General features: G+C 39.7%; 1 protein-coding gene across 4 annotated transcripts in view; it reads left to right on the plus strand.

Moving 5' to 3' along the window:
- The window catches only part of gab2 (GRB2-associated binding protein 2), a 286,643-nt gene that overhangs the window by 84,913 nt on the left and 175,423 nt on the right, over window positions 1–26,307 (plus strand). For 2 of the 4 annotated variants that reach the window (XM_063052852.1, XM_063052851.1), the window contains exon 2: window positions 19,894–19,988. The exons of the other annotated variants lie outside the window; for them this stretch is intronic. In XM_063052852.1, the coding sequence (XP_062908922.1) occupies window positions 19,974–19,988 (15 nt within the window). In that variant the 5' untranslated portion in view covers window positions 19,894–19,973. The remainder of the gene's footprint in view (window positions 1–19,893; window positions 19,989–26,307) is intronic. 4 annotated transcript variants of the gene reach the window in all.

The raw sequence follows: 26,307 nt of genomic DNA on the forward strand, positions 1-26,307 counted from the left end.
TTCCCCCTGCATATAGAGGAGGAGTGACTTTGTAACGATGTATACAAATTATGAGATGAATTGTCAGTCTTTTTCCCCAGGGTAGCAAAATATAAAACTGAAGGGCATAGATCAAAGGTAAGAGAGAAAAATATTTAAAGAGGACCCACATAGCAAATTATTAACACATATAGTGAGGCAGGTGAGTCAAATGAGCTGCCAAAAGAAGTGGTGGGCTCTGGTACTAAAGAAAATTTAAGGTCATTTAGACAGCTATATGGATAAGCAAAGTACATAGGAATATGGCAGATAGACAACTTGGTCAGCATGGACAAGTTGAGCCGAAAGGCCTACTTCTGTGCTGTATAAATCTGACTATACTTGTTCTGTTTCAGTGGCTTCTTATAAGAAATTCCACAAATATTCCTGCTCCCAAATGAAATGCTTAAAAAAACACTCACAGCAGCATCAAATATTTACAGAGCTGGTGAAGAAGATTTGTTGCTGTTCTCTTTGGCCAGCTGAAAAATCCCATATCTTCCAGTAAATTGAGACTCATTTCTTTTTTGGCGTCCTAACTTGAACAAACAGGCAACTATCCATCTCCATTTTTATGCAAGTTTCATTATTCTTCTTTGTAGTTTTGGCTCCTCTGATGAATATCATTGCTCATGAGATCAGTCGAGGCATGAATACAATAAAGTTTGTCCTGTCCACTCTGGGAAGGAGCTAATTGGAGTCTGCAGAATTGGCTGCATTTGCAAGCGTATCATTTGATTTATGAGAGAATAACAATCCTCAAAATTGTTAATGCTCAGAGCAAATTGTTTTACTCAAGTTCAATTGACTTCTTCACTGCCACTAGAACCTTACTTAAAGGTTCGAAGGTTCATTTATTATCAAATATACAACTCCGAAATTATTCTTCTCTGGGTAGCCATGAAACCAAGAAGGAAAAGAAAGGCAGCACAATGATCAATTCTCAAATCACGTGCACAAAAAAGCGACCAAAATAGAACAGGCATGTTGACCCCAAAGTCCCTCGTCTCGCAAAAAGAACAAAGTAGAACAGGCACATTGACCCCAAAATCCCTTCTCTCACACAAAAAAAACAAACAAAACAGAACAAGCACATCATCTCCCCCTCCCTGCACAAATAAATGAGAAAGATCAAATGAAAAACACAGAATATACAAAAAACTATTAAGACTGGAAAAAAAAAGTCTGTAGTCCAAGTCCATATCCAAAACGCAGAAAACCTGGGCAACACTCTCCAGGGACAGCAGCAGGCTCTCCCCTCTCCAGTACAGAGCAGTCAAAAGATAGGCAGCCGGCACTCGCCTTCAGCATTCGCCTTTACGTTTCAATATCCCTTGTCGCTTTAATCAGTAAACAATGGAATCTTTAATCAACAAAATTGAGTCAAACACCGGCTCGTGCCCGTCCCACAGCCTGCCTGCCATGAGGTTCACTCACGTGGCCTCTGCCTCCCGGAATCCTCTTGGAGTCTAAAGGAAGGATGTTAGCACATTGGAATAATTTACTAGATTAATAATTGGGTTGAACACAGCGTGGAGAGGTTGTAAAGTCTGGGCTGTATCCACTAGAAGGGAGAAGGGACCAGACTAGAAGCTTTTGAAGAATCTTGACAGGTGGATGTGAATGTATCCCCTTGTAGGAGAATCGAACCAGGTTAACTGATTTAAAATACTTACGAGGACATCCATTTAAGATGGAAATGAGGCTTTTTTTTTATCGTCAGTGGATTGCAAGACTTTGGAACTTCCAGCTGTGTGTGGCAAGGGAAGCAGAGTGGTGGAAATTTCTAAGACAGAAATGTAGACTCTTGGTAAGGAACGGGAAGATTAATGTGGAGAGGAGGATACAATCAGACCAATCAGGAATGGGAGAACAGGCTCAAGGGGCTGAGTGTTGCACTATACCTTCTAAATAATGTTTGTATCAGCAGTGCATGACTTGAGCAGTACCATGCAATATGAGTGATCATGAGGCACATACTGTTCCTCATTATCGTACGTGCTCTTTCACTGCAAGCACTCAGTTCTCCAAGTGCTGAGATCTTTGTCGAGACACGAGAAGGAATCAGAAAATGTGCAAAAATTATATAGATATATATTGAGTTTGGATTCTCATAACTCTTGGTATTAAGTGGTGGGTGATAATTGGCTGAGAGCCAAGAAAAAACAGGCTGAGGTGTATCTCAGTAAAATTCAAAAGATGAGTTATATCAACGAATGAGAATGTTCAGATCTACTTAGTTTTTTTTAAAAGAAGTAAGTTATGCACAGAAAGTTTAAATTTGGAACTATCTGTTGTCATCAACAGTCAACTTTGCTTTCTATAAACACATTGTTTTTGAGCTTGCGCAGACCAATTAAAGAATTATACAAAGCGGCTTTGTGCATAATGTCTTGATGTAGGGTCTCGGCCCAAAACATCAGCTATCTATTCATTTCCATAGATGCTGCCTGACCTGAATTCCTTCAGCATTTTGTGAGTGTTTCTTAAGATTTCTAGCATCCACAGAATTTCTTGTGTCTTCAGGCATACATTGACATGCTGCTGTCTTATGTGATAAATATGCTAACCTAATATTCCCATTGTTAGAGACACTGCAAGAAATCATTTTTGTTCAAAAATCCATTTGTAAACATGAAAACTGTCATAATAAAGATAGTGGATTGTTCACCAAACCATGTAACGACTTGGTGAGTAAAAGTAATCCTGATGCAAAATATATCTTCCTACCTTTTAAATGTGTAGCTAATTTTAACTTACAAGGGCACAGCGGTCTCTACTCCAACCACTTCCTGTAACAACCTATTTAATGTTTCCAACAAACCTCCACTTGAATTTTCTCTAAGCTTCTATTGCAGATTGCATTAAATCGGTGAGCGCATGTTGCCAACTGCTAATTAAGTTCAAGTTTATTGTCATCTGACTGGACATGTATATGACCAAATAAAACAATGTTCCTCCGGACTAAACATATAACACCCACAGCACATAAATCAAAATATTCCCATTAATATTACCATAAATACTCAACTCTGCTTTGGGCCTTTTGTCTGCAATGCTGCCGGTAAATGTCACAAATAGGGGGAGAGAGATCCTCTTGGCACTCTCAATGGTGCACCTGTAGAAAGATGTTAGAATGGGGGCACTCCTCCATCTCCTCAGAATATGTAGACACTGCCATGCCTTCTTGACTAGTGAGAAGGTGTTGAGGGTTCAGGTGATGAGAATACCAAGGAACTTTGTGCTTTTCACTCTCTCCACGGCAGAGCCATTGATATGTAATGCAGAGTGGTCAATCTCCACCTTCCTGAAGTACACAATCAGCTCTTGTGTCCTGTCCATATTGTGACTCAGGTTATTGAATTGGGAGATGGGGAGTAGGTTTGGTAACTGTGGTCTTGCCATAATCGTCCGTCCTCCCTCAGTATAGTAGAGCTGCCAGGGAACTGGCAAATGAAACATCTTTGTTCAAACCAGGTGCATTTAGTTAGTTTAGCCTTGGTTATGGGAAGGTGTTTAAGAACAATAATCAGAAAGAAAGTCATCTGGATATATTTGAGTTGATAAAGAGCCAATCTGGAACTTTTAAAGGAAAGCCACATTAAATTGACATGAGATTTTTGAGTTCTCAGAAAACATGGGAAGAAGAAATGTAGCAGACATTTTATGATGTGGATTTTCAGAGGTGCATAATAAAGTTCCACACAGGGCTAGATAGTGAAATTGAGTTTGTCAGTTGCAACAGGAACAGAAATGTGTTTGATTAAAGGCAGAAATGCAGAAAGTAAAGTTAAAGTTTTGTTTATCAAGCTAGACGATGTTAAACAGTGGTACTTTGCAGAGTTTGATGTGGGGTGGGGCCACTTCTGAATCAGAATCAGGTTTATTATCACTGACATACATCATAAAGTTGTGTTTCAGCAATATAGTGCAAGACACAAAAATTTCTAAAGTAACTGTAGAACCATTGCCCAGCACATGAGACACTATGAAGAGGAAACTGAGATGGTGTGGCCACATAACAAGATCAACTGGACTCTCAAAGACTACTCTTCAGGGAACAGTGCAGGGAAAAAGAAAGGGCAGAGAGAGGAAGAAGTGGGCAGACAACATTGCAGAGTGGACCGGAGCGAGCTTTGCCACAACCCAGGCACTCACCCACAACCATGAGAGATGGAGGCAACTGGTGCAGTGCTCGTCTGTACAGCACCCCTACGAGCCAGGCAGGTTGCAGGATCCGTGACCATAACTGTACAAAGATAAATAGTTTAAAAGACATGTGATGAGGTAATATGCATGGATCAGTCAGAATTCTGATGACAGACAAGAAGATGTTCTTAAAATTGAGTGCAGTTCTTCAGACCATCTCCTTCCTCAGTGGTAGTATCAGGAAGAGTTAATGCCCAGGATGGCAAGGGTCTTTAATGATGGATGCTGCCTTCTTGGTGCAGGGTAGAATGTTGTAATTTGTGAATGGTGCAGAACTTGGTGTGCTTAAACAGCAAGAAGGATTATAATAGACCACAAGAGGATATAAGCAAGCAGAAAAGTTGGACAGGTGGCAGTGGAAATTTAGTCTGGAAAAGTATGCAGTGATGCAGTTTGTCAGAAAGAATGATAAAAGAGGGATTGGCACAATTGAATTGAATTGACATTATTACTTACATCCTTCATATACATGACGAGTAAAAATCTTTACGTTACATCTCCATTCAAATGTGCATTGTGCAATTTCTTTTGTGCGTGTGCCATACTCTGCCAGAGCCTCGGCGACGACTTTTTCAAAATGGTTGTCTTGGAGGAAAGATTCTGTGAGTGGTCCCCCACGTTCTTCTCACAGGGCAATTTTTTTTTTAACGAGGCCGACACTCAAGCCGGCACGGATGGAAAGCGTGCCCGGGAGCAGCCCGACTGGATTCGAACTCAGGAACCTTCGCTCCGGAGTCCGGCACTGATCTCGCTGCGCCACCAATTATAGTAATTTATAATAAATATTATGTACAAGAGGGTAGTCAATATAACATAGATATAATATAACATAATCCCAAAAGATGCACATGATCAGAGAGAACAGGGTGTGTGTATGCATAAATCTTTTTTAAAGTGACAGTATAATTTGGGAAATTAACTAGAGCAGATAAAATTCTGAATTCATAAATTCAGGGAGGTGATACAGTGGTAATACTAGTTTGGCTACATCTTGAATATTGTTTTCAATTTTTGGTCATCTCTCATTAGGAATGATGTGAATGTTCCAGAGAGGGAACAGAAACTGTTTCTCAGAATAGTTCCCCCACATAAATGATGCCAGTTACAAGGTTAGACTTGGAAAAACTACTCTTAATAATTTCTCCTTTGGCTCCTCCCACTTCCTCCAAACTAAAGGTGTAGCTATGGGCACTCGTATGGGTCCCAGCTATGCCTGCCTTTTTGTTGGCTTTGTGGAGCAATCTATGTTCCGTGCCTATTCTGGTATCTGTCCCCCACTTTTCCTTCGCTACATCGACGACTGCATTGGCACTGCTTCCTGCACGCATGCAGAACTCGTTGACTTTATTAACTTTGCCTCCAACTTTCACTCTGCCCTCAAGTTTACCTGGTCCATTTCCGACACCTCCCTCCCCTTTCTAGATCTTTCTGTCTCTGTCTCTGGAGACAGTTTATCCACTGATGTCTACTATAAGCCTACTGACTCTCACAGCTATCTGGACTATTCCTCTTCTCACCTTGTCTCTTGCAAAAACGCCATCCCCTTCTCGCAATTCCTCCGTCTCCGCCGCATCTGCTCTCAGGATGAGGCTTTTCATTCTAGGACGAGGGAGATGTCTTCCTTTTTTAAAGAAAGGGACTTCCCTTTTCCACTATCAACTCTGCTCTTAAACACATCTCCCCCATTTCACGTACATCTGCTCTCACTCCATCCTCCCGCCACCCCACTAGGAAGAGTTCCCCTGGTCCTCACCTACCACCCCACCAGCCTCCGGGTCCAACATATTATTCTCCGTAACTTCCGCCACCTCCAACGGGAGCCCACCACTAAGCACATCTTTCCCTCCCCGCCGCTCTCTGCATTCCGCAGGGATCGCTCCCTACACAACTCCCTTGTCCATTCGTCCCCCCCATCTCTCCCCACTGACCTCCTTCCTGGCACTTATCCGTGTAAGCGGAACAAGTGCTACACATGCCCTTACACTTCCTCCCTTACCACCATTCAGGGCCCCAAACAGTCCTTCCAGGTGAGGCAACACTTCACCTGTGAGTCGACTGGGGTGATATACTGTGTCTGGTGCTCCCGATGTGGCCTTTTATATATTGGCGAGACCCGACGCAGACTGGGAGACCGCTTTGCTGAACATTTACGCTCTGTCTGCCAGAGAAAGCAGGATCTCCCAGTGGCCACACATTTTAATTCCACATCCCATTCCCATTCTGACATGTCTATCCACAGCCTCCTCTACTGTAAAGATGAAGCCACACTCAGGTTGGAGGAACAACACCTTATATTCCGTCTGGGTAGCCTCCAACCTGATAGCGTGAACATCGACTTCTCTAACTTCCGCTAAGGCCCCACCTCCCCCTCCTACCCCATCTGTTACTCATTTTTATGCACACATTCTTTCTCTCACTCTCTTTTTTCTCCCTCTGTCCCTCTGAATATACCTCTTGCCCATCCTCTGGGTCCCCACCCCCAGTCTTTCTTCCCGGACCTCCTGTCCCATGATCCTCTCGTATCCCCTTTTGCCTATCACCTGTCCAGCTCTCGGCTCTATCCCTCCCCCTCCTGTCTTCTCCTATCATTTTGAATCTCCCCTTCCCCCTCCAACTTTCAAATCCCTTACTCACTCTTCCTTCAGTTAGTCCTGACGAAGGGTCTCGGCCTGAAACGTCGACTACACCTCTTCCTACAGATGCTGCTTGGCCTGCTGCGTTCACCAGCAACTTTGATGTGTGTTGCTTGGAAAAACTAGATCTTTTCTTTGAAAAAAAGAAAAAAATGCTATGAAATTTGACAGAAGTGGACTAAACCATAGCTAATTTAGATCGGGTTATTAAAGGGATTAGTGAATGGTTCACAAACTAGGGGCAAATATTTAATGTTGGAGGGAAAGGACTAGAGGAGAAAAAACAATGTTTTTTACAGAGCAGATTTGTTTTGGACCTGGCATCTGTAAATATGGTGTAAAAGTCAGAGTTTACAGAAGTGATTAGGATAGGCATGTCAGGAAAATTAATCTGCAGAACGATTGCAAAGCACAGGTGGAAGCATCAGTGGGGTTGCTCTACTAGCTGCCAGTGCAGGGTTTAATGGACTGAATGCTTAATTCTGAATGCAAGCATGAGACAGACAGTACGCTGCATATTTTGGTCCCTTCATCACCCAGTATGCCAATAATGACTTAACCAGTTAAAGAACCCTCAAAGTGTTGCCTTTGAACTTTTGAGTTGTACCCTTGAATTCTATTACTTACATCATTTCTGTATTTTTTATAATACTCTTGCATCAATAGTTTCCAGAACTTAGTGGACTATTTTTAATATTTAATGGTCAATTTACTTGGGGCTGAATTTGACTACAAAGATAATAATCCAAATCATTCCAATCAGGATTTTATGCACACACTGAGAGGTGGGCTTACTCACAGTTTTGCCATGAAGGAACTGAATCTATCAGTTGACTCTACCCCCTGTTCCCATGCATAGAGAACAGCAGTGGGTCCTGGTTTGCCAGGCTTCTCTATCATTCCGGTGGCCACCACCTCTCAGTTATTGAGTTCGGCAGGTCTGGTGCAGGAATCTGCGACCCATTCATTCTAACCTGGCAAATTAGAAGGCGGAAAGTATTTCTTTCTTTTGTAAGTTATTAATGTTTTCAATCATTTCTGAAATTTCAAAAATATATCAATTTCTTTTTGATTTTTACTTCCATATTGTTTTCAAATATGGAAGTAAATAATCTTAAATCCTGTTTAAAATTCAATGTTGAATTTGACATCTGGCAAAATTCTACTTTCCAAATTTGCCTCTTGTCAAAGCCCAATAGAAATTGCCTGTGGAACAGAGTGTCAGTACCACACAATGATGTCCTAGCTCTCATCCAAACCATGCTGCTATTTTTAGGTGTTGAGAGCCAATACAACCAAATCATTACATCTGGATCAGCTACCTATGGACATATGGAGACCACAGGCAGCAAGCCAGGTCGAGTAAAATTTGACCCAGACTTTTCATAACTCTTGAAAGCAATTGGTAAAGTTCATTGCAAGATGTTCTTTGTGACTGTTGTTTGATTATGATTAAGTAGTACATCAGAGGTGCTTTCTCCTTTGAGATCATGTAATCTGCTGAGAGCATTGATCAAAATCCCAACTCATCATTCAAACATGTGATTCTAAAATGTAATATATTTCATACATTTTCTGGTATTTATTGTGGTAAATAGGCCAATCAAAAAAATTTATGATCTTGTAAGTTAAAATTATGTTTCAAATCTATCATTGCAAATGAACCTAATATAAAAGCAGCAGAGGGTTTTAGCAGTAAGGATACATTTTTCTGAATCGTTTTAACAAACCCAATTTCCAACAAACTTAGACTTAAATACTGTAGAAACTTGATGTAAATCTCTAATTTTAACCAATTATTTTTGATTTAATTGTTTGAAGTTTGATCGTGATGTCCCAAGCCATATGTAGATGAGCTAAACCTTGTGTTAGCTGTTGTCATATTCTGTTGAAGAAAGATCCATGCTTTTACCAGACATCTGCAATGAAGCTACAGAAGTTATACATTCAGTAGATTCCCTGGTTTATGTATTTAATGGTTTAAGTACAATACCTGGGGATATATCTTAAAGCTAATCAGAATGAATAGGTACTCAGTTTTATTTATACCTTGTGCAACACACACAATGCTGGAGAAACTCAGCAAGTCAGGCAGCACCTGTGGAGGGGGAATAAACAGTCAATGTGCAACATCATTCATTCCAATATTGATGTCTCTTTTTGGTATTTTTTTACAATGCGCTACTGACATTGGGCCCAAAGGCATTAACTTACTAAAACAAAAAGAAGAGAAAATTAAAGTCACAGCAAATCAGATACAAATCTGATTTCAGTGCTAGACCACTTATTATTGTTTTCACAGAGAAAAATTCTTCAAAATCAATGGGATTTTATTTGAAGTATTCTGCTTCCTAATCGTACAAAAAGTAGCATTACAATATTTCCAAAGTATTTATTAATATATTACATTTGAGAAAAGATGACAATAAACATGATGCCTATGGCAGAGTTTGCTGCCAAAGTAACACAAATTAACGTTGCTTGTAATCATTTATGTGCAACCAGAGGGTGAGCCCCATATGGAGCACGTGCCAATATCCGGAATATTGATGTTCAGGTTTAGCTGATCTTTCTTTCTTTGCAAATGCATTCACTTTTGTGAAGTTGCTAAATTGGTGTGGTAGAGGCTAACCACATTCACGCATTCTAAATATCTGTTAGCACATTTCACAATATAGTAAGCACAATTACCAATCAACCTCTTTAGGACCTAAAATTATGTGTGAATTTCTATCTTTTACAGTTCAAAATCATTTTGAAAAATGTTAAAACTATCACATTTTGAAAGGACATTCTTGCTTGTGTTTTTTGCCTCTCTTCTGGCATAAGATGATTTTCTTTCCTTCCTGTGTGCGTGTGTGTGTGTGTGTCTTTCTCTCTCTCTCTCTCTCTCTCTCTCACTCACTCGCTCATTTATTTATTTATTAGTTTCTTCAATCCATTTTCTTTTTAGTCCTTCCAAAACCTCCTGTCTTTCACAAGTGTCCTCTGCCCCATTTGTTTCTGCCACACCATTACCAGCTCACATGTTCACCAACCAAAGGGACTTTTTGACTTGACTTTTGCAGGGGCATGTCTTCACCTGGCTCGAAACTTCAAACAGGTGTTAGTTGAGGTATCTTTTACCTGGTTCTACAGTCTGGCAATCCAGAGAGGAGGGCAGTTCAGTTGAAATGGAGAAATTTTAAGGGAGACAAATTTCTTGTCTGATCATCACCACATAAACCCATCTATAAAGTAGGTTTAATCATTTTATATAATTTTAAATAGGTGATTATGATAATAGCACCAGTTTAAAGTGTTTTTAAAAAAACAGAAGTTGATCAAATTAAATGTGCCGAGAACTTTATAAAGTGGAGAGTTTATTAGTAATCATTCATTATTAACACTAAGCAACATTTGTTTTTTTTTGTGTGACAGCTGTCATAGATATGGAAGGTGATGCTAACCCTGCCAGCACCATCTGTTCTCACTTCCACCACATATGTGAAATACATGTCTACCAAACAAGTGACAGCTTATCTCCATTCCTGATTGCATTTCTGTTCTAGATCATTTTTAGCACTAGTGGTAACTTGAGCTTATGTTCCCTTTCATATGAGCATAGATACAGCAATAACAAATTGGATAATAATTTTATGTAACAGTTAAAGTGGTAAAATACCTCAAATTATAGTTACAATATTGAACAGAATTTGACTTCAAGTAATCACTGATGGTTTAAAAGGGTGGTTTGTAGATTGCAATTTGAAGAAAGCGGAAGTTGTTGAAGAGAATTCTTTGGGATAGGGTTTGTATACATTTAAAAGGCATGGCCTGACTGGGGGCAGTCACTATAGCTCTGTATGGGACAGGTCATGTCTTACAAAAGATTTGAGTTGTTTAAGGAAGTGATAGGTGAAGATAGGGCAGTAGATGTTACCTAGTAAGGCATCTGACAATGTCCCGCAATGTACACTGATCCAGAAAATTAAAATGGGATCCACGGTGACCTGGTAGTTTGGGTTCAGAATTGGCTTGCCCATCAAAGGCAGACGTTAGCAAAAGGGTGCTATTTTGATTAGAGACCACCCCCCCCCCCCAATGGCTAGTGATGTTCTGAGGCCTTTGATGTTTGTAATATTTATATGGGTGGGTTAGTAGGTCTGCAGATGACACAAAGATGGAAGTTGTGGATAATGCAGAAGGTTGTAAAAGGATACAGCAGAATATCGATCAGCTACAGATACTGTATGAGTGGAGAAATGTCAGATGAAGTTTAATCAGGCAGGTATGAGCTATTCCACTTGAGAGGTCAAATGTAAGGGGAAAGGATACAGTTAACGGCAGGAATACATGGAGGGATCTAGGGGTCCACATCAGTAGCTCCCTGAAAGTGGCTATTCAAGTAGATAGAGTGTTGGAAAAGGTATATGGCATGCTTGTATTAGTTGGGGTATTGAGTATAAGAGTAAGGAAGTTATGTTGCATTTTAGATATGCCATTATGTGTCCAATTATGGTAACTCTATTACAGGAAGAATGTTGGAGGCTTTGAAATCGGTGCAGAAGAATTTTACTGGGATGCTGCCTGGATTAGAAGGTGTGAGCTTTCGGAAGTGTTCGAACAGATTTTAGTTGTTTTCTCTGAAGCTTCGGAGGCTGAGTGGAGACCAGATAGAAACGTGTAAAAACAAGAGAGGCATAGATATGGTAGAAATGAAAACATGCATTTAAGTCGAGAGTGGAATTTTTAAAATGAGATTTGTAGGGTAAGTAATTTTTTACGCAGTGGTTTGTATTTAATATTTGGGATTTGAGGAAAATTTGATTTCCAGAGCCTGATTTTATCCAGCGACTTTCACAAATATGATTTATGCTATTATTGCTCATGACAAGCAGGTATGTACTAATTTGGAAAACAAACCATTAATTTCAGTCTCTTGAGTGTCAGTGGTGCCAAGTACTGGGGTGTCTATATTGGCCACCTACAGTAGTGAAGAAGAAAGAGGAATGTCAATTATTCCAACCAATCCTGCACAGTTGCCTTGCTTTTTAAGGAGGGCAATTATAAAATGCTACTAATAGGCTAGACATTTGAGGGGCATGAAATGGTTGTTAATGAAGCAGCAACAGGGTTGAATTGTTCTGTGCATAATAATTAATATTTTGGCTCAAAAATTCCTTCATTACTGCAGATGATTTTTAATGTGTTATATTGGGCTTAGCTTGCTGCTTGTTTAGAACATGTACGAAGGAACTGTTTTTTACTTTTGGTTCTATACAAATGGGGCAGCAAAGACTTCAGGAGGGAGGAAAGTTTCTTCTTTCAAAAAAAAAGTTGAGATTTTTTGATGTGGCCTTCCTACCCACCTATCATCCCCCACTCTTTCCAATGCATACGTTATGTAAAATACTTCAGAAGGATACAGTACTGACTAGTCTGTGAATGTTTGAAAGCTGCAGTAAGTGCATTTTTTGCATAGAATGTTAAATTTTCTTTCTAACTTTTGAATGCGCTGCCTTGCTATCCAACAGATAGTGACTATTAGTAAATAAAAGACTGATCCTGAGTCATGCAGGGCAGAATTTGAGAAATGACTAGAACTCAGAGCTGTTATAATAGTAATCACCAAGCAATGAGGATAGACCAGTACCAGTACCATCATATTTTGCAATGTGCTAACCTTAAAAGCCTAAAAGGCTTCAGTAACATCAATTGACAGACCTATGTAGGTCACGTCAAGAGAAAAATTGGGATCTGAAATGAGGCATGAATCCATTAATATCGGACATCTGAGCTTTTTTCAGAGAAACCATTTATCTCTTCTATTGATCTCAGATAGATCAATGAAATTTTGTAAAGAGGGTTCTGTGAAAACCTCACTTGTGCTGAAAAGCTTCATGCAACTATAAAATTGTGCATTTTGTATAACATAATGTGTCACAGCATAACATAGAAGGAACGATCTGAAGTGCATGTTCATATGTGGATGAGGAAATGTCATTGTGTTGTGGACCAACTATCTGAAACATTGTGTACTTTTGCTAAAATATTGCTAAAAGCTAAAGTTCAAAGAGCTTTTTGTGCCATGGGTTATTATACAAATCAGTGAGATGTATATTTTTTCTGTTATGTCTCCATTTACAGAGCCCAGAGGAAATATTAATGTGATAATCCAAACCTTACACTTTTTTTAACTAACATACATCAAAGTTGCTGGTGAACGCAGCAGGCCAAGCAGCATCTATAGGAAGAGGCGCAGTCGACGTTTCAGGCCGAGACCCTTCGTCCGGCCTGAAACGTCGACTGCACCTCTTCCTATAGATGCTGCTTGGCCTGCTGCGTTCACCAGCAACTTTGATGTATGTTGCTTGAATTTCCAGCATCTGCAGAATTCCTGTTGTTTACTTTTTTTAACTGCTGTATTCATTAAAAAAACACGACAGATGAACCCATCATTCTTCATCACTTCAGGCAGTCTCTCAGGATTGAGGATTTACTATCACTCTGGCTGTTACACCAGGATCTTCCACAAATGGGCAGAAGATGCCAGCCAGGGCAGATGGGTCAGTAGTTCAAGTGATGTGACCCTTCCTCCACTCATACAGGTGAACCTTCAAAGGTTCTCAACACTATATCAAGTGCTCCTTCTCTACACCTGTACATCAGAGATTCTCAGGAGATGGTGGGAATATTACACTTGTTCAGGGAGGCTTTGGGCACATTCTTAAACCTTTTCCTCTCTACTTGTTAATCTCTTCCCAAGACGGAGCTTGGAAAAGAGTCTTTGCTGTGGAACTTGGTGCCGGGTACTTCAACAGCCAGGTCTGCTCAGTGGAGTGGACTGAACATAATGAGGGCTACCGTGCTGCGGCAGCTAGCCTGGTAATTTGGTAGGATTTTACAAAAATGGCTTTGGTAGTGTTTTTCCTGTGCATTGAGGCACGCCTTGTTGGTATTGTAGGTTGATCTGTACCAAACACGACACCCATCCAGGCTCGTCCCAGTTGCCTATGTTTACCTCAAACCCAATAAATTTTTGCTGTTTATGTCCAACTATCTTTTAAGATGTTATTGTACCTATTCAGCTACTTCCCTTTGCAACTTATTTGCATATGAGCCATTCTCTGTGTAAAATAATGCTACCCTTCAGGTTCCTATTAAATCTTTCCCCTCTCATTTTAAACTTATGCCCACAAGACTTGATTCTCCAGCCCTGGGGAAAAAGACTGTGTGCATTCACCCTGATGACTATATATACTTTTATATGATTACCTCAGACTCCTATGTTCCAAAGTCATGCTGGCTTACTGAAGGCAAATGTTAATTTCATAATTGATGCCTGGTGGTTCTTGAAATATGATAAGTGATTCACTTTTTACAAAATCTTTACTATGAACCTACATTGTCAGAGTACAAGTGGGTATAGTTTGGGTAGATTGGTAGAGGATTTTTGCTTTGTGGATGCAGAGGATAAGGCTCATCATATTGTACTGCATGCTTCAGTGAACGAAGTGCTGATGGCTTAGAGCTTGGCTGCCAAGTGCACACAAAAGCGAGAGCCATCTGTGTCCTGAAGCTGCTCTGCTGAGATTTGGGAGACCTTGATTCTGGAATGTGGTCACCTTAAGGTGAAAATCTCATTTTAAGAAGCCACATATATGGAAGTCTAGAACTCTGGTATCAAGACTCTAGGCAGACCCAAAAGTGACAGACTAAAATGATGTTCTCACTATCATGATGCTTAGCAGAATTACTTGGATGAGATTTTAATAGCAGCAAGCGGCCAGATTAAAGGACAGGGTGAAGGGGAAAACTAAAAGAGCAACACTGTTTCCTTGCGTGAGCTTAATTGTCCGGCATCGCAGTGACTCCAGGTTTAATCGGTTTGGGATTGGACTCTGTCGTTCATGTTATGATGTGTTTCTGATTTCTGGTCACTCCTTTTTTTTGGTTGCATGGTTTTTTTGTTTCTTGGCTGTCTGTGGGAAGGCGAATATCAGAGTTGTATACTGCAAACATACTTTGATAATATATCTACTTAGAAACTTTGAAACCATCAGTGGAATTAGTGAGTGCTTCTGGGCCTTCAGCTCATGCAAGTACTATGATCATCAGTGCAGATGCCCCAATCCTTGAAGCTTTAAATGAAGACTTCTACTCCAAATTTGATAAAATCCTGATCCACATCCGAGTGGGAGACAAACTACAGTTCTTGTGCAAATTCAGCACAAGTGTGGAAAAAAACAAGATGTGATCACAGACTAAAACTTGTTAAAAAGTTGAGAGTAAGGTGCTGACGTAACCAACAACCTTTTTAGTCAGAAGCACAAGAGTGTGTGGCAATATCTCCGCTTCTAGGCTAGCTGCAGACGCAGGAAGCATTGCTTCAAACTGACGCATGTGCTGTACCTAGAGAAATTTCTGAGAAATATGGAAAAAATTCTATTAACCTTACCCCAACTTGAAGGTATAATTTGAGAGAATATGGAACATGTTCTCAAGGCTTACAATGTATTTCTCATTTCAAATTAACAGCCAAGTAAGTGTGTGTGGGTGTGTGTATGAAAATAACTGACTTTTTAATGTTTATTGACAAATAATAATAAGAAACAGAATATGACAAACATTAACATTTCTAAATAGTCAGTTCAGGTATTACATGTTATATCTTAAAGATTTTTTAAAAATCTTCATGTACTTTAGTGTTTGACATAAACTGGTGTGATTCCATTTTAAATCATTATTTTGTTAGACTGTTAATAGATTCGTTCAGATGTGCTAATCCTTAAGACTCATTTAATATGCTCTTTGTCAGCGAGTATTTCACAGGAGTGAGGAACTTTACACTATTTTGATGAGCATTATCCCTACAATTGTTTAAGTAGCTGATCAATTAAGTAACAGTGATTGAGTCTACCCTTTACCATCAGGTTATGTCCAGAGTTTAAAAATACCTCTCAGTTAATTATTTGCCTCGAGTTTCTTCACATTTCTGTGTTTTTTTAAAGTATCTTTTTTCTGCCATAAATTTTGGATGAAGGCGCCCAGTGGAAATCCAATGTTTAAATATTATAGCTTGTGAGATTGTTATTTGAACTAATGTTTCTGCATGTCGCTGCTTCTATCTTTTCTGTGCTGTTCAAACATTTTATGAAAGATTTAACGTATCTCAAAAGGGAATCTGTTCTGTTTTGCTTATAGATGGTTTTCAGTTTTCCTGATAACAAAAACTTACAATCCTTAATAGTGAAATGTCTGGCTGTCTAAACCATAGTGGTGTTTTTTAAAAAATACTAACTTTCTTGTCCCAAAAGTCCCAAAAATATGATTCACACAACAAAATAGGAAGAAGACTATAGTTGGCAGTGAGAGGTACAGATGAAATGATTACTGGTGGACTAACAGTTCATCTGTTCCTCCCTGATGAAACCGGCTGGCCTCAATTCAGATCTTCACTGCGGAGTCTTCATTTTCATTATTGTTTGGTTCCTGGGGTGATGGCAGATGGATGATGCGACCACAATTAATTGTGGATTGCATTAATTCTGAGATACAGTCTAAACTTCTCACTACATCAATTGAAACAACAACCTTTCGAGGTTTTAACTTGTGGATTCCAAACTGAAGGTGCTAGTTTTGGGAGAAAAAAATTAACCATCTTGACGAAGGGTCTCGGCCTGAAACGTCGACTGCACCTCTTCCTACAGATGCTGCCTGGCCTACTGCATTCACCAGCAACTTTGATGTGTGTTGCTTAACCATCTTTATTTGGTTGAATTGGTCCCTAACAAGATGAGACACAAATATAAATTATTAAATCAATAATATAATCAATCTCAGAAACTGTCACAGTAACCAGCTCTGTTGTTATGTTCATTTTGGAACATTATATAATCTATTAGGGATATTGGTACTGTAACCATGTCTCAGTACAAAGAATTAAGTTGTAGCTTTAAATGAACCTCTATTGAACCACAAAGGATTCAGAGATTAACTGACAGTATAGGGAAGTGGACCACAATCATATAGGATATTTTCTTAAATACATATTTAATGAAAGCAATATAAATATTGATGCCTGATGTTACATCTAGATTTGACTATTTCAACATAATCCTGGTTAATTTTTCTTGTAAACCTGGTCATCACAATTCTGTTCCCCCTTACATAATTTCAACCATCTTGTCCCATTTTGTTTTTACATTGGCTCACAGTTAAGCAACATAACGTGTTTAAAGTTTATATTTCATTTGCAGCCTTGACCACCCTGTTGCTGTCATTTGTATTAAAATATCAGAACTTTTTGCTTATCTGACTGTTTGAAAATAATGCTTAATTGAATTACAACAGCCATGTAACTCTCAGGTAATTCCAAAAGCAAACTTGTACATTCCAAAATGTTTTAATACATCACGAGACGTCAACTAGCTCTACTTTAGCACTCCTCTCTTCTCCTTGAACCTTACCCCCTCTGCAGGCACTGCCATCCACTCTCTCTGCCCCAATCCCAATCTTGCCATCAAACCCCCTGACAAAGGGGGTGCTGTTGTAATGTGGTGGACTGACCTTGACCTTGCTGAGGCCAGGTGGTAACTCTCAGACACCTCATACCTACTGCTTTTAAGCAGACCCCATTTCAGACTGTCAGAAAACTGTGTCCAGCACCAACACTGCCCTCCTCAACAAAGTTCCCTCTAATTTGTAATGACCAGTGTGCGCAAAAATCTTGTGCTGTGCAATTTTTTGCCCAGTGGCAACATGTGCGCACTGAATAATTTCTTCAATAAAAACAGTTTAAATAAGTCAGCTCTAAAACCTACAGGCAAATCATCGCAAACATTGTCAACAGTGTCCGCATCAGAAACCGGAAAAGGAAATCTGATTGCGTACAATTGTGGAATATATTTAACATGCCAACAAGGTAGAGGGTGATGACCTTTTGTGCGCAGTTTAAATTCCTTTGTGCTAGTAGGAGAAGATGTGTGTATGCACACACCTTAGAGGGAACATTGCTCATCAACTCTGGAGAATTCCCATCCACTGCCACCAAACTCATAGTTCCCGTACTCTGCATTGCTCAGCTCTATCTCTACCCAAGATCTACAAACCTGACTGTCTGGATAGGCCATTTCCTCTGCCTGCTTCTGCCCCACTGAACTCGTGTCCTCGTACCTTGACGCCATTCTATTCCCCTTTGGGTCAATTCCTTCCCACCTACATCTGCAACATTTCTCATGCTCTTGCTCTCCTCACTAACTTTCAATTCCCTGATCCCTACTGCCTCGTTTTCACCTTCATCTTGAAAATTTCATTTGTCCTTGCATTCACAACTTTTGTAGAAATGCTGTATGTTCTTTTACGTGCGGGAGGAAAAATAGTTACAAATTCAATTTTTAAGTTTAATTACTATTCAACATACATGAATATATCGAAACAAAACAGCATTACTCTGGGCATGGGCTCCTACAATGGCTCTTAGCAACACAACCTGCATCGTGTTGTTCCTTCAGTTTCTCTCCCAACGAGCAACTTGCTGATGGAGTTGACATGCAGCACTTTAAATTCTTAATGTCCAGCAGGGTCTTGTGATCATAAAAAAATACTTTTAAAAAGGGCAATAACATCTTTGGTTGACCCTGTTTGAAGTCGCTACGATCGAATGCACCATCACCTTACTGGTTTTATTCTTAATTCAAATATTGTGGAACAGGATAGTTGCATTTCTGAAAGGACCACAAATTGGGTGGGTGATGAAAGTCTAGCTGTAATGCTGGTTGGATGGATTGCACTATTTGTGAAAGTTGACCAAACTTAAAGTTGCACTGACAAATTGGCAGAATTACCTTCTATTCATAATAACATTAAAGTCAGCCAATGTACATTTTTCCCCCAGGTACCTTGACAGCGTGCCCAAAAAAAAATTACTTACTGAAAAGGACTCCCCAAGAGCCAAATCAATAAAGTTTGTTTGTAAATAAAATCACCACACTATTTCTATAAATGCTTTCTTTTACACCACGTATTTTGGCAGCTTTTCCCAATGTCCTATCAAGTCCCTGTTTTCTGTCTCTTTTTTTAAATTATCACATTAAAAACAAAAACATGGGCTAAATATTTGTGGTTGACATGTTGATTTTGGAATCAAAATGCTTCCTGCTTAAATTAGATCCATTTGCTATGATTTCTATTTATTAAAATTTTCCACGTACTTCAGAATTGAAATGTGTTTTTCTGATGTTGCATTTTAATTCATGCTTTAACTTTCATCAGGTGTGAATGTGTGAGACAAATAAAATCATGCTTTTATTGTGGTTCTGTAATTTCAGCAATTGTGTGCACATAGTGATAATACTCAGAATAACATGGTCAGGATGTGTAGGGTTCTGGTCAGCTTGGCACTATACAGTACAGCTACTGTATCTACCCAAACAATGTTCAGAGATCAGATATATCCAATTTATCTGCTCTTAGTTGATAGCTTTTTGTGAGTTTTTGTCTGGAATTATCAGAATACAGGGAAACAGATTGAACAAATTATCATAACTCCATTCCAGATCTGTACTTTTGTAATAGTTTCTGCCTTCCGGATATAAGTTATATGTTAATAAAGCTCTTTAAAAGATATAAAAGCATTCAGATTCCTGCTGGTCAAATGTAAGACTTTCTTATTGCAATTATAAAAACACTTTTTACTCTCCCGCTCGCTCCTTATCCTACATAGAATTGATTTCTTTTAATATTCATTTTTCAAGTCTGAGAGATTTTCTTCAAGGAAATGTGCTGTCATGTTTGCAAACAGTACCTAATCATCTACATAATTGATTTTGTGAAAGCTGCACATGGAAGCACTAATGCAATATAAAAGTTACTTGCAGAGGCATCACAGGCATATAGCATCATGTAGGTAGCATGCACAAGGAAAACAAATTATACACAATTTTTAAAGAAAGAACACAATTAGAACAAAGTCCTTTTTTGTGCAAAATAATCAAAGTGATGATAAGTGTTGCTAAATATCAATGTTTAGGTCTGTGCTTGTTGATTCCAGAACTGAATGGCTGTTCTTGAACCTGGTAGCGGTGATCTTCAGTGGTGGACATTACGTTTCTGATGCAGTGCCTGCTGTAGATGCTATTGATGGTGGTGAGGAATGTATTGAGCTATCTATTACTCTTTGCAGCTTCTTGCATCCCTGCACATTCTAATTGCTGTACAGTACACCTTTTCAACGTAGTAAGTTTGCTCAAATTTCTCCAACGTTGAGGAAGTTAATGCAGTTCCCTGCCTTGGTCTCCTTAAACTCATCAGTTTGGGAGGGTTGTATAGGTAGGAAATATTTTGATCCTGATTGATTCCCTGTCAGACCAGCAGAATAGAGAGGCAGCAAAGTTATAGGTGAACATAAATACCATTTGGAAGCTTGTGTTGTTTATCAGCAATGTAAACTCCTTGGATTGTGGTCCACCTGATTAGATTTTTATTTTAGACTCACTGATGATGAGCATATTCCTGCTCTAAACCTCTCTGGTTACACAAGTGAATGCTGAGTGGTTGTGGTATCAGTAGTTTGACACTGTATTGGCTAGGAGGGTTAGAATATTGGTTTAGAATAACAGAAGTGAAGTGGTACAGCGTTGCTGCTGATGGAAAAAATGACATGACCAATAATCATAAGGGCTGAAAATTACCAGTGGAAAGTCCTACACAGCAGTTACATCATAACTCAAATTGTATAACTTGCACCTTATTCTGAGGAATGTCAACACATGCAGTTTATCTAGTATAATCGTTAGATTTTACTTCAAAAGTATCATGGTCTTAACGGTTATCTTTAACCTCTTTTTTCGGCAGTCTGAGGTACCCACCTGCTTCAAGCAGGCCTTAAACATACTGGTGCCCAAGGAGAACAGGGTAAACTGCTTCAATGCCCTTTATCACCCAGTAGCAGTTACATCTACAGTGATAAAGTGTTTTGACAGGTTGTTGATGAAACACATAATTTCCTGCCTGAGAAGCAACTTGGATCTGCTCCAGTTATTTCTACTGGCACAACAGATCCACAGAAGATACCATTTTGTGGGCTCTTCATTTAACCCTGGAATATCTAGACAGCAAAGATACATACATCAGGATGTGTTTTATTGCATGCAGCTCAGCATTCGAAACTATCATCCCCTGAAAACTAATCAATAAGCTTCAGGGCCTTGGCCTCAATACCTCCTAATGCAATTGGATCTTCGTTTTCCTTACTTGCAATTCCCAGTCAGTTCAGATTGGCAACAACATCTCTTCCACAATCTCTATCAGCATAGTGTGATTAACATCCCTGCTCTACTCTCATTACATAGAAAATAGAACATAGAAACTTACAGCACATTACAGGCTCTTCGGCCCACAATGTTGTGCCAAACATATAACCTACTCTAGAAACTGCCTAGAATTTCTCTAGCGCATAGCCCTCTATTTTTCTAGGCTCTATGTACTTATCTAAGAGGCCCTTAAAAGACCTTATTGTATCCGTTTCCACGCCCACCACCGGCAGTGTATTCCATGCACCCACCACTCTCTGTGTGGAAAAACTTGCCCCCGACATCCCCTCAGTACTTACTTCCAAGCACCTTAAAACTATGCCTCTCGTGTTAGCCATTTCAGCCCTGGGAAGAAGCCTCTGGCTATCCACACAATCAATGCCCCTCATCATCTTGTACACCTCTATCAGGTCACCTCTCCTCCATTGCTCCAAGGAGAAAAGGCCAAGTACACTCAATCTATTCTTATTAGGTATGCCCTCCAGTCCAGTCAACATCCTTGTCAGTCTCCTCTGCACTCTCTCTATAGTATCCACATTCTTCCTGTAGTAAGGTGACCAGAACTGAACACAATACTCCCAAGTAATTACCTTAGGACTGTGTGGGAAAGCACAGCTCCAATACCATATTTCAGTTTGCTGATGACACCACTGGCATTGGCCGAGTCCAAGGTGGTGATGAATCAACATGGTGGAGGGAGACTGGAAATCTGGCTGAGTGCTGCCACAGCAATCTCTCACTCAATGTCAGCCAGACCAAGGAGCTGATTATTGACTTCAGGAGGAGGAAACCAGAGGTCCTTGAACCAGTCCTCATTGGGGGAATCAAAGGTGGAGAGCATTAGCAACTTTAAATTCTTCGCTGTTATAATTTCAGAGGACCTTTCCTGGGCCCAGCATGTAAGAACAATTATGAAGAAAGTACAGCAGCACCTCTTATTTCTTTAGTAGTTTGTGAAAATTTGGCATGACTTCTAATACTTTGACAAACTTCTATAGATATGTGGTGGTGGAGAGTATATTGACTGGCTGTATCACAGCCTGGTATGGAAACACCAATACCCTTGAATGGAAAACCCTGCAAAAAAAGTAGTGGATACGGACTGGTCCATCACGGGTAAAGGCCTGCCTGTGACCACATCTGTACAGAGCACTGTCACGAAAAAGCAGCATCCATCATCGGGGCACCCACCTTGAAGGTCATGCTTCTGCTACTAGGAAGGTAGGAGTCTCAGGACTTTCACTACCAGGTTCGAGAACAGTTATTCCCCTCAGCCAGCAGGCTCTTGGACCAGTGGGGATAACTTCATCCAACTTCACTTGCCCCATAACTGAACAGCTTCTTCCTTTCTGTCATAAATTTCTGAACAGTCCATAAACACTGCCTCACTATTCTTCTCAGGCACTATGATTTACTTTTAGTGCAACTTGGAATAGTCTTTTATGTCTCACACTGTACTGCTTCACAAAACATATTTAATGGCTTATATCAGTGATTTTTTAAAAATCTATTTCTAATTCCAACCATGGAACTCCAGTCAAAACCCCAAAGAGGAACTCCAACTTCATGTGCACACGTGTGGTGGAAAACTTTGATCCAGCTTTCATCCTGTATCCAACCCACCCCAAATACCTTGGTGTGACCATTGACAGCTTGCTTAACTCAAGCTTCAAGAATTAGAGAGGGAAGGCAATGACAGGAAACAACCTCGTGCTATGAAAATAAAAGCCGCAGCCTTCACACTGATCTACTTCATTGCTGAATAATACGTCCTGTGCAGTTGAGAAATGCCCTTACTAGGAACACCACAAACCTTGGAGAAGCAGAAGTCTACTCGTTCAAATGTCTACTGACTTGCTGTGTCATTGCACTCAGCAGGTTTTCAGAAACATCCAAACAGGCTGAACATTGGAAAACAATTACCCAAACTGCCAAAATACCCTACAATTCACCATGACATCAGCAAGTCAAGGTTCAGATAGCACCAACTCGTGCCTACCAGCATTCAACAGCAAAGCTGGATAAAAGGAATATCCAAACAGGACCAGTGTTCAAAACAAAAAAGTTTACTATCCCCTTGAAAATTCCACCTAGACTCAGACTTTTTGAAGGACCATTAAATGATGCTGCACTAAAAGAAAAATTTATCCCTGGGCAATGGCCTGATAGTGAACTACAACACAGAGCACTGCCTAGGCACATTTGCTGGTGGTTTCCTAAACATCCAGATGGAAATACAGTGGATTCTGGTTAATTGGGACACATTTTGGCCCAATTAAGCAGCTGCCCCAATTAGCTGAAGTTTCATGGAAATAGTTAAAAGGATATATTTTGAAAAAATAGAAAACTACTGTTTAACTAACAATTTATGTATTTAAATTAAGTTACAGAACAAAATAGAACACTACCAATACTACACCAGTACTACAAAACTGCAGTAGTTGTTAATAGTTGTCAGTGGAGGAATTCATACAGTGCATGCTGCCATGTGCTTTTGATTGACTATAAATGAACAAAATCAGTTCAGACACCTATTGTAGATAATGGATTGCCTTCATACAATGCTTTTAATGAGTACATCTTCCAAATCTTCATTTTCATTTTAATATTCAAGATGATTGTAAATGCCTTCAAATTCTTCATATTCCTAAATTGTCAAAGCAGTGAAATAGTTTCATTTTCTCTCTGGGCCGTTCCTGGCTTCTCCAAGCCTGAATGCTTAAAACTGTGTTGATCAAAACAGTTCCAAATTGTCTTACTACTACCTATTTCTCACCAACTATCAGTGACAAAAACCATTGGTTTTTGAACACAAGCCCGTGCAACTGGCACTACTTAAACTGTTCACTCTAAGTACAGCATAGTGTCTAATGGCCACACAAATGCACATGCTAGGTAGAAACTGTTCGGCTACAGTCTCCTGTCCCACTTAAGTGGCATAGTATCCCAAGTGAACAAAGGAAATCCTGGCTTTCTTGGTGATTATTGTTTGTTCTTTCAGAGTTGTCCCAGATAAGTGGTTGCCCCAATTAACAAATGGCTTAATCAACCAGAATCCACTTGTAATGTTGAGTCAGGCTCATGGGTCTAGCAAGTGAGACAGAAAGCACTGACTTCAAATAGATAATCACTTATTTACAAGCAGTAGAACTTTGACCAAGCATTCATGTTCCCCAAGTTACAAATACTACAAAGATGAATATTCAACCATGTGTACATTCAACAAACACAGTTGAAAGTGCGTGCAGAGCACACTTTCCCAGTGGCTATGCACACCGCTTGCCTTAAACAAAGGGAGAAGAAATTTCCCACATGTGCTGTCTATATATCCAGGATATTTGAAACTAGACACCAGGCAGTCTAACCAGATCAAGTTTATTTTTTGTTGCCCCTCCAAAGTTAGCACTTATGATATGCTGGCCTCACACTTCACTGGTCTCCGAGAATTAAAAGTAAAGTAACACTCCTGGATTTTCTTAGGATAGTATTCTGAGATAAAGACATTGATCCTCAACCCACATGGATTGTTCCTGAACAAAAGAAATCAGACAATGAATTCTGCAGAATTATGCAGTTTTAAAAGGTGGAAACGACATTATAAAATATTGTTAAATCAAGTTCAAAGTAAATTTTATTATCAAAGTACATACATGTCACCATATACAACCCTGAGATTAATTTCATTTTCCTATGGGCATACTCAGTAAATCTATAGAACAGTAACTATAACAGGATCAATGGAAGGTCAACCAAAGTTCAGAAGACAACAAATGTGCAAATGCAAATATAAATAAATGCAATAAATAATTGGAACATGAGATAATGAGATAGTGTCCTTAAAGTGAGATCGTTGACTGTGGGAATATCTCAACGGATGGCCAAGTGAGTGCAGTTATCCCCTTTTGTTCAAGAGCCTGATGACTGAGGGGTAATAACTGTTCTTGAACCTGGTGGTGCAAGTCCTGAGGCTCTTGTACCTTCTACCTGGTGGCAGCAGTGAGAAAAGAGCATGGCCTGCGTGGTGGTGATCTCCGACAATGGATGCTGCTTTCCTGTGACAGTGCTTAATGTAGTTGTTCTCATTGGTTGGGAGGGCTTTACCTGTGATGAATCCACTGGGCTGAATCCACTACCTTTAGTAAGATTTCCATTCAAAGACATTGGTGTTTTCATACCATGCCATGATGCAGCCAGTCAATATACTCTCCACAACATGTCTATAGAGGCTGCATCTCACTAAGATGATGCACAGAATAGTGGGTTGTGACATGATTTTTTTAAGCATTCTTTAGGTTCTGGGAGGTCTGTAACCAGTTGTTTGCAGTGCAATAACAATTCATACCATATACATCTGTTCTTTGGCATCCAAACTGGCCAAATGTATGAGACACAGGTCCATGTGACATTTATATGGGGTTGAAACCTGTTACTGTGTCAACCTTGCCTACATAATTCTAGTTATTCCTGTACATGTCTTATCTTATTTGAGGTGACAACAGCACAGTCAAAAGCAACATACACAAAATGCTGGAGGAACACAGTAGGTCCTGCAGTATCTATGAAAATAAGTTAACAGTCGACTCTTCGGGCCAAGGCTCTTCACAGTCAAAAGTTTTTAAAGAGTTGGAGACTTTATTACTTGTGGCTTTGAAAGATGCTGCCTGTACTTGACTAAAATTATGATGTTATCAAGAAATGTTAAATCAGGTTATCAAAAAAAAGTTGACATTGTGATTGTCCTGATGAAGGGTCTCGGCCCAAAACGTCTACTGTACCTCTTCCTAGAGATGCTGCCTGGCCTGTTGTGTTCGCCAGCAACTTTTATGTGTGTTGCTTGTAATTCCAGCATCTGCAGATTTCCTCGTGTTTGCGTTGACATTGTGATTATTGGTGTTTTATGTAAACATACAACAACAGCCCCTGAGAAGGAAAGGAGCAGATGGTATGGGACAGTATTTAATTGGGGGTTAGGGAATTATGATGCTGTTAGGCAGGAACGTGTGCATAAATTGGAAACAGATGTACTCAAGGAAATGTGGAGGTTGTTGAGGGAGCAGTTGTATGGGTTTCTCCCATTGAGGCAGGGAAAGGCAGTAAGGTGAAGAAACCATGATTGACAGGAGGTTTTCAATACCTAGTAGAGAGGAAGAAAG

This window comes from Mobula hypostoma, chromosome 7 (assembly GCF_963921235.1).
Source record: "Mobula hypostoma chromosome 7, sMobHyp1.1, whole genome shotgun sequence".
Taxonomy (NCBI): domain Eukaryota; kingdom Metazoa; phylum Chordata; class Chondrichthyes; order Myliobatiformes; family Myliobatidae; genus Mobula; species Mobula hypostoma.